We start from the raw sequence: 9,586 nt of genomic DNA, 5'->3' as shown, positions 1-9,586 counted from the left end.
ACAAAGAAAAACATGAACTGTTTCAGTATTTATGTAATGAGTTTAGAATCAAGAAACTCAATGTTGAGGAGATGAACTACGGTAAAAGGAAATAATTTAGTGTGTGCAGTTATTTGAAGTATTTTATGTTTTTATTAAATACACCAGTACACAGTTTCATCAGTTTGATTCCCGAACCATTCACATGTAACTGTACACCAGCATTGCATTTATGCCCACATCATCTGAGGATTGAGGCTCAGTGGCAAAAACAGTGGCAGCTTCAATTCAGATGTCCAACATCTTGAGCTCCCACTTCCATGAGAAGATGTAATGCACAAAATATGAGATAACAGGACCAAATGAAAACAAAACCAAACATGAAGATCATGAACAAAAAATATCTCATTTCAAATATCTTGTCAAATATCTTGTTAAATATAAATGTAAAAATAAATGTAAATGTAAATATCTTGTCAAATATCTTGTTAAATATCTCATTTGTATGTAGTACAAATGCAAAAATTATAAAATCACTGGACATGTTCCAGAAAATCCCTTGAGAATATCTACATTAGGTCCCATGATAGAACCGAGTAATGCCAGAAGAATTTTGAAAGAACAAACAAAAATCATACAAACATAAAAATGGACATAAAAAAACTTTCATGCAGATGAAGAAACGGACACACAGAAAAATAGTGAATGCTAAAGCTAATCTGAACGTGGACACTGTCAGGGATTGAGATTTGATGTTTAACTGCAAGAACTTCAAACAGAACTTCAAATACCTGCCTGAAGAATCCAAATCACCAGGTGACGATTGAATAAGAAACTTGTTCATGTTAGTTTTTAGATCTCAGAGTGAACTACAGACCAGAGTGTGAGAGATGTTCCTCCTGAGTGGAGCCTGAAAAAAAGCCTGGATGTCTGAGTTACATGTTATACGAGTCACAGCTTAAAGTGATTCTTGTAAACAGCAGTATTAACTCCAGCATCATTGTCTGACAGACTGATCACATCACAATAGTTATAAAACACTTACAATGCCTGCTTTGGTTCTTAGAGAAACAGTGGAGTGATCGAGAGCAGTGGTGGTGATCATGTCACAGAAGAATATCTGGCAACCACAGAGCTGTAAACCTTAGACTCCAGCTACTAACATGAGCACGTGTGAAATATAAGAAACTTTCCATGAGGAAACCTCTGACATGGCCTTCTTTCCTTTTTTCTTTGATTTATTCATTTTACGGGTGAATACTGGGGCCGGTTGGGTTTATACTAGAGATTCTGGATTCATCCGGATTAAATAAACTGATCCTTTTCTAGACTAAATTCAGCCTTTTGCAACATCGAAACCTACAGCTAGATGCAGCTACACCCAGCGTAGACTTCTAGACTTTGCATAGATGTTGCCACTGATATCAATTTAACTGTAAGACATTTTACATCCAGCTGGAGTCCAGGGATAACGGAAAGAATTCGAATTCCTGATCGGATTCTCTTGGAAAGACGTCCAGCACATCACAGAGAGTCAGTGAACTTGGTCACGCTGCTCACAACTCCTGCATCATACATTACTCTGACAGTCCCAACCTTCAGGATCTTCATCTCGATGCTCTTCGTCTTGCAGTAGCCTTTCAGTTTAAACCTGACGATGGAGCGCAGGAGCAAGTCGTCCAGCGTCACCCTCTGTATCTGACCACGTTCCTGCTCCAGGACTATTTTAGCTTTGCAAGTGCAGGGGACTTTATCGCACCTCCAGCTCGTCTTGCACCCGGAGCACCTGACTCTGAAGCGGGGAGGATTCCAGGAAGGGATTTTCAAGCCACAACCGCTGCAGTGATACTCGGCAGTCACCAGAGCTCCGGAGATCTCACCCACCATGGTACGGGTCTGGAAGGGGAGACATCTTCTGGCAGCAGAACGTCGACTTCTCTTCCACTTCCTGGATTTTCTAGGCGTTCTCAAAATACTAGATAAAAAATGAAACACGTGTCAGATTTTAAATATAACAGTAAAATTATTGTTATAAATATAATTGTTATTGTTGTCATGAAACAGATGAATCTAAAGGAGTTGTAGTGCATTTTATTGCAAATGAGTGAAAATTCTTCAGAGTCTCGAATGAGGAAGATGCAGGAATGCAGATGAACTCCATGTCACTTTATTAATAATTCATTAGTGGATTATTCACATTCTTGCGTATATTAGTGTCTTTCTCTTCACGTTTACATTTTTTCACAAATACTCACGTTGTTGTGGAGTCGAGTTCAGATACATCCTGTTTTTTGGGTCAAAAAAAGTGCAAGTAAGCAAATGTGTATTAACTATAAAACTATGTATATGTTCATTAAAGTATCTGGTAAAGTTCATCATTGTACCTGAGCTTTGTTGTTTTTCTCCCTGCGGTGAGGCGTGATGTTCACTGAGAATATGATTCAGTTCAGTGTTATTTATTTGTTTATTTTCAACAATTGATATTCAGCCAAAGCTGCTTTAAATAATAAAATAGATAAAGAGTGAGTCAGTGGTGAAAGAAAAAAACTTCCTGAGACGATATTTAGGCATCTGAAAGGAATATTATAAATAATGTTGAATAAGTGGAAATCTAACAGTAATTATGTTAAAATAGTGAGATTTCGGGGTTTAAAGTGAAGCCTGATATAAAATCCGGTTGTAGATCTAAAGGTAATTTGTACTGGAATGACTGGAAAACCGTGACTCTTACCGATACTGGTGTTGATGGTCACTCGTCCTATGTTACTACTGCTGAACGCTGGAGTAACAACATGACTTTGATCGGAAGCTGAAGTGTTAATGCTGAGAGAGGTGGGAGTGGACGGGGTTGAAACACTCAACCCATCTGTGGAATAAAATCCGATCAGAAACGTTCATACAAACAAGAGAATTCACAGCGGAAATGGAATTTTAAACGGCAAGTTCTGGGTTTGGAAGGAATTCTTCTGTACCAATTTTAATAAACAGTTATTAGTGTGTGTGTGTGTGTGTGTGTGTGTGTGTGTGTGTGTGTGTGTGTGTGTGTGTGTGTGTGTGTACTAAAATTAATTTAGATTTAACTCCTGGTGCTGTTTTTTGTTCTTTTATCAGTTCGAGTAGGGGTGTAAGAAAATATCTAAACTTGTGAGTATCGCGATATTTTGTTCGGCGATATTTTACCGGTTCTCAAAAACGCATATACATATTTTTTTATAATTTGTATAAGATTCATGGCAGTTGTTTGGGTTTGAGTTTCTATCCTGACCACTAGATAGATAACAACCAGAATAAGTGCACACCATGTGAGTGCTGAATAAACCGTAGGGTTTATAACTGCTGCCAGAGGTCATAGCAGCCTAGAGGCAGTATGTTTTGTTTACGTGCTGTTTGTTTTTCAAACCTCCAGTTAGCGCTCAGATCATGCTTCTACTGCTAATGCTAATGCTAATACTAATAGCATACAACCATCAACAATCCCAATTAATATAAAATGTAATGTAAAAAAAATGTAAATAATGACTGTTTGGCACAATGATAATGATTGTGTTCATGTATTGCAGTATATTTGATGCCCCTGAGGTGAGATAAGTGTTTGGGCTGTAGCACAGGTTTCAGGTTTTTGCTAAAGTTTGGATATGATGGTGTGTTTATAATGACAGATTTCCTAAATTGATATCTGATTCCTAAAATAAAAATATCCCAATAAATCTTTTTGGTTAAAGTATCGCAATGTATCGCAAAATATCGTATCGCAGCCCCTGTGTCATGATCGTCCCGCCCGATACACAGTGCAGGCTTGGAGCTGTTTATTAACTGCTTCCTCGCAGAACGTGTTCTTCTCTCTCCGTACCTGAAGCACTTTCATTCCACGGTTAATTGAAGTCCATTATGACGCACGTGTGCTTGTGCAGATTATTTATAATTAGAGAGGTGATTTGTGACTCATTCCAGGGTGGATGCACACCATCTAACTGCAGTAACCGTGTTTTATAAATCCAGGGTGTTTTCAAGAGGAACTACATATCTGCACGTAGAAAACTCTCAATGTGCAATTATAATAATTATAATAATAATAATAATAATAATAAGTGTTACATGTGAAATAATAGTTTTCGTTCTCTGCCTTTTGTTGCACTGCTGCTTTTCAGTGTATTTCAATAATATTGGAAATTCATTGATTGTTCAGCATTTAAACTTTAATCACTTTATATTTTTATTTCTTGTATTTTACTGTACTTTAGTATTTATTTGATTTTACTGTGAGAAACTGAAACTCGACGATCTTCCTGTGGGTCAATAAAGAAATCTGATTGTGATTCTGACCCACAAATGAGATATTTCTTGATTTCTTTTTTCAGCTTTGGATGTTTTTTTCTTTTCAAAAATCTCTACAGAGGTGAAATCCCAGACTTTGAATGAGTGTGTATGAGGTTTATGAGGTGTGTGTGAGAGAGTGGTTTCTATATACACTCTTGGATTTTCTGTCTATTATCTGTTTGATTGGTGAATTAAAACACGTATCACCTGGAAGGGCTCGGGGCACGCACCTGCTCTCCAAAGACTCTTAAACACACTTCTTAAATAAACAATGAAAGTGCTATCTGCCCTCTTCCACATCCACGAGAGGGAGAAGAACCACAGGGTTCTCCAACACTCAGAGCAGAACAAATCCTACTCTCGTTTCTCACCGTGGCATCTGGCTATGATTTATTCAGCATTCTTTCTGGTGATCAAACCATTCATACGCTTTTCTCCTACGTCACTGGAACTTAAATAACACAAACTAATTATTTTCCCTTTAGGTTTCCCTAAAGCCAAAATTCCTCCAGCATTGTTTAGCTGAATAAATATTTATACACCCTTTTGTACACTGTCATAGAATTAAAGAGCAGTGTGTGTGTGTGTGTGTGTGTGTGTGTGTGTGTGTGTGTGTGTGTGTTCTCCTACCGGACTGATTTTCTTTTGCTTCAGGGAAGCTGTTCTCACTCTCTTCTTTCACGTTAACTGGAAAAACGAGAAATGCTGTGATTCATCTCATCTATTCATGTCTTTTATTTATACACACAAACTTATCTATCTATCTATCTATCTATCTATCTATCTATCTATCTATCTATCTATCTATCTATCTATCTATCTACATTTTGCCACAAAATGATGTGATGCAGCATTGATATTGTTTACTCCAAAAATCTGAAAAAATCTGATTGTTTAATAATTGAAGATCAGTGACAGAATTTTCTCAAAGAATTTTGTACCAACACAAAGATAAGAAATTTATTCTACAAGTACAAAATTTTCTGACATCATCATTTTACATATAAGTGTTAATTAATATACTAATTTTGTGTGTAGATTTATGTGTATACGCACACACACACACACACACACACACACACACACACACACTGCCACAAACATGTATGGGTTATTTTAATGGGCTGCATCTCTTATCCTTTTGCTGCCACCCTGTGGCTAAATTTGGATGAATGGATGGATGAATGGATGGATGGATGGATGGATGGATGGATGGATGGATGGATGGATGGATGGATGGATGGATGGGTAGGTGGATGGATGGGTGGATGGATGGATGGATGGATGGATGGATGGATGGATGGATGGATGGATGGATGGATGGATGAGTGGGTGGGTGGACGGATGGATGGATGGATGGATGGATGGATGGATGGATGGATGGATGGATGGATGGGTTGATTGGGTGTATGGATGGATGGATGGATGGATGGATAGATGGGTGGGTGGGTGGATGGATGGATGGATGGGTGGGTGGGTGGGTGGGTGGATGGATGGATGGATGGATGGATGGATGGATGGATGGATGGATGGATGGATGGATGGATGGATGGAAAAGTTGAACATTACATGGTAATAAATCAGGTCATGATGAAAATCTCACCTTCTTGCTGTTCGTTTTCGCTCTCAGTGGAATATAATCGTCTCTTCTTTGAGGATGATTTGATTGAAATCTTACCCATGACATTAACAATTAAAATTAAAGAAACACTTCAGTGATGCTGCAACTTTCTAATAATACAAGAAGAGAATTGAGGTTAATAAAATGACGTGCAGCAGTTTATTATAACTGATATACGAGTGTAATAAGGATTTAAAAAATGTATACGAGTTTATACACAGTAAACTTATTCAACAATTATATATATATATATATATATATATATATATATATATATATATATATATATATATATATATATATATATATATATATATATATATATATATATATATACACAAAGACACAAACACAAACTTGTTGTTTTTTTTACCTTGAATGTTGTTGATCATCACATCAGCATGTGTTCAGTGTGTCCAAAGATTCATTTCCCTGCCGATGTAACAATCAGACAAAAAATAAATAAATCACTTATATACAATATATTAATATTTACTTTATTATATATTTTTGCACAATTACCAATCTGTAAAACCTAAAACATACCTCCATTATTATTAGTAGTTGTTAGTAGTAGTAGTTGTTAGTAGTAGTTGTTAGTGGTAGTGGTAGTTGTTGTTATTAGTAGTAATATTACAGCTGAAATGTTCTTTATACAATATATTTTCTGACAATAATCAAAAAAAAAACTTTTCAAGTGCACAAATTTCTCAGCATAAAAATAATACAATATAAAATATGCAGAAAATTCAAATGTGCATTATTAATTTTGTGTCTGAATATCTGATACATATAATATCATTTATATTATAATATATACATGGTAATATAAATGTAATTATTATAATGATGTTAATGACAATGAAAACAAGTTACAGTTCAACAAAGATTGAAAGCTTCAATAAAAAATAACCATAAACAAAATCCCGTAACTAAAATAAATCGGATGATTTTACATTGTGTTTATTTTATATTTATATCAGTTTCTTTTGTAAGTCAAATTTTTAGTTTCACTTCTGCTTGTATTGTTTTTTATGATCAAATGTATTGAGTTTTATTTTTATTTAAGTTTTATAAGTACATGAACACTTACATGTTTCATTCCTCTTGTAAAGATAAAAATGATGATAAAAATGCAGATTTTACAGAGTTTATGATCAAATAGAATAAATCCGGATCGCTGCACGCGCCCTGATGTCTCACCAAATTTCAAAATTTGAAAAAGAGCGGGAACCAATCGTAATCGACCGGAAGTGACGTTTTTTCCGTTTCTTTTTTCCTTTTTTGTCGATTATTTAATTCACTGTATTTTTTTTCTGCACATTTATCCGATTTTAATTCGATTAGACTAATGGTACACCGACACTAGTTTTTTTTCCTTCTTCTTTTTTTTGTGCCGTCTCACGAGCGTGTCAGACCTCAGACGCGTCAGCAGAGCCGCCATCTTGGAAAGGATAACTTTTATTTTGAAGCCATCAAACGTACTAATCGAGTTTTCTGCATGTCAATTATTATTATATTATTATTATTTATTTATATACATAGAGATAGATCATTAGAAAAAAACCTTTCAGTGTGGATAAAATACGTCAAATAAAAATGTAAAAAATAAATATATCTGGTAAATAAAACAAAAAAAATAAAACATGTGCAGTCATCACTGCTTTACACAAAAACGGATTCACAGATGAGGATATTTCTGCCTCAATCAACCATTTATCAGATCATCAAGAACTTCAAGGAGAGACGGTAAATTGGTGAAAAAGAGTTTCAGGGCAAACTTTGCCTAAGAACGCAGTCATGAATAAAGAATGGTACATAAACATCATCCTAGAGCAAGTTCTCCCAACCATGTAAGAACAGTTTGATGATGAACGAGGTCTTCTCCAGCATGAAGAGGTCCAGCAGCACCTTTCCACAAGGCAAAAGTGATAACGAAGTGACTCATGGAACAAAATATAAAAATTTTGGATCCATGGCAGGGAAACTCCCCAGACCTTCATCCCATTGAGAACCTGCTGGAGATCTTCAAGAGATGGGTGGACAAACAAAAACCCACAAATTCTGACAAAATCCAAGCGTTCATTATGTAAGAATAAGCTGCCATCAGTCAGGGTGTGGCCCAGAAGTTGATTGACAGCATGCCAGGGTGAAGTTCAGAGGTCTTGAAAAAGAAGATTCAACACTGCAAATATTCACAATTTGCATATAATAATAATAATAATATCTGTGTCTTGGTGTAGAAGACGAAGAAGAAGAAGAAGAAGAAGAAGAAGAAGATTTGTGTCATTCACAAAACTTGCCACGACTGTAGGTAGGTGGATAGATGGATGGATGGATGGATGGATGGATGGATGGATGGATGGATGGATGGATGGATGGATGGATGGATAGATAGATAGATAGATAGATAGATAGATAGATAGATAGATAGATAGATAGATAGATAGATAGATAGATAGATAGATAGATAGATAGATAGATAGATAGATAGATAGATAGATAGATAGATGGTAGGTAGGTAGGTATGTTGGTAGGTAGATGGTAGGTAGGTAGGTGAATTGATGGATGGGTGGATGGATGGGTGGATGGATGGATGGATGGATGGATGGATGGACATGGTGATGAGGAAGTACAGGAGGATGGGAGCTGAACTATCATGATATAAGGAGAACCTCCTCACCTCCTCACCTCCTGTGTGAAACAGTTTCATTTCTGAGCAGATCTTTCAGTGACACACTGTTACATCCTGAGTGAAGCAGAAGATCTTTTTTCCCTGCTGCTATCAGACTTTATATCAGACTGTACAATCAGATCTGCTACCAGTGAACCAGTCACCAAACACACACTGTAATGAGTGTTTATTAAACTGTGTGTAACTGTTCAACAACAAACAAATCATCTGTACAATATAACCAGGTACAATTCAGTCTGATTAATAGTGTAATTAATATTATAGTTGTTTTTCTTCTTCTGTATTTATTTACTGTACTGTATATTTATACTGTGCATCTGATTCATATTTTTTTACACATTTCTTTCTGCTGTAAAATGAAACTTTCTCAAAAAGAAAATCTAATCTCCTGCTGTGAACTCATATTCCAGTGAGTAAATATATAATAAACTTATTCAACAATAAAAAGTTTTAAATAATAAATAAACATATATATATAATAGTTTACTAGTTAATGTAATTTACTAATGTTATTAATTTACTATAATAATTTACTATAATAATTTACTATAATTATAAATTAATTTTAGTTTCATTTCTATTGTAGTTATGATGAAACTTTTGGAATAAGTTTTATTTTTAATTACATGAACACTTACCGGTTTTTTTTCCTCCTGTAAGGGTATAAAATAAAAATTATGTGATTTAAGATAAAAGAAAATAAATAAATCCGGACCGCTACACACTTCTCTAAAATCTGTGCACTTCAAATTTTGCTCCTTCAAAACTGCGGGAACCAATCGCTATCGAGACCGGAAGTGACGGTTGGGTTTTACCACCAGAGGGCGGTGTGGAGTTTTTTGCAGAAATATTGTAGTCCTGATGTAAAAAAACTGCACCTGAGTCTAATCTATAAAGATGTACAGCTGAACATTTACACTGAAGATCTTCCCCCTGATTAAAAGGAGAATTCTGTGTCTGAAACAAGTGTGTAT

At 35.5% G+C, this 9,586-nt stretch overlaps 1 protein-coding gene across 2 annotated transcripts; it reads right to left on the bottom strand.

Annotated features, from left to right (window-relative positions):
• Positions 1 to 48: 48 nt before the first annotated feature.
• On the bottom strand, positions 49 to 9,361 carry LOC124399449. 2 transcript variants are annotated; one of them, XM_046870349.1, is made up of 8 exons: positions 9,251 to 9,361; positions 6,291 to 6,349; positions 5,900 to 6,027; positions 4,927 to 4,983; positions 2,711 to 2,845; positions 2,364 to 2,407; positions 2,235 to 2,263; positions 49 to 1,954 (listed from the first exon to the last, which is right to left on the bottom strand). In XM_046870349.1, the coding sequence occupies exons 3-8, from the start codon at positions 5,976 to 5,978 to the stop codon at positions 1,504 to 1,506; spliced, it is 795 nt and encodes a 264-aa protein (XP_046726305.1). In that variant the 5' UTR covers positions 5,979 to 6,027; positions 6,291 to 6,349; positions 9,251 to 9,361; the 3' UTR covers positions 49 to 1,503. The 2 variants fall into 2 exon arrangements, with proteins under 2 accessions (XP_046726305.1, XP_046726304.1); XM_046870348.1 differs by lacking the exon at positions 9,251 to 9,361 and adding an exon at positions 7,011 to 7,373.
• Between the last annotated feature and the right edge of the window lie 225 nt (positions 9,362 to 9,586).

Source organism: Silurus meridionalis, chromosome 17 (assembly GCF_014805685.1).
Source record: "Silurus meridionalis isolate SWU-2019-XX chromosome 17, ASM1480568v1, whole genome shotgun sequence".
NCBI lineage: Eukaryota > Metazoa > Chordata > Actinopteri > Siluriformes > Siluridae > Silurus > Silurus meridionalis.
This window is presented reverse-complemented; position numbering and strand designations above follow the sequence as displayed.

Bases quoted from the DNA above. Each gene is read 5' to 3' on its own strand.
- LOC124399449 (XM_046870349.1), bottom strand. From the start codon at position 5,978: ATGGGTAAGATTTCAATCAAATCATCCTCAAAGAAGAGACGATTATAT. The intron at 4,984-5,899 runs GTGAGATTTTCA...TCGTTTTTCCAG, and splicing joins CGAAAACGAACAGCAAGAAG to TTAACGTGAAAGAAGAGAGT. The intron at 2,264-2,363 runs GTACAATGATGA...CCCAAAAAACAG, and splicing joins AGAAAAACAACAAAGCTCAG to GATGTATCTGAACTCGACTC.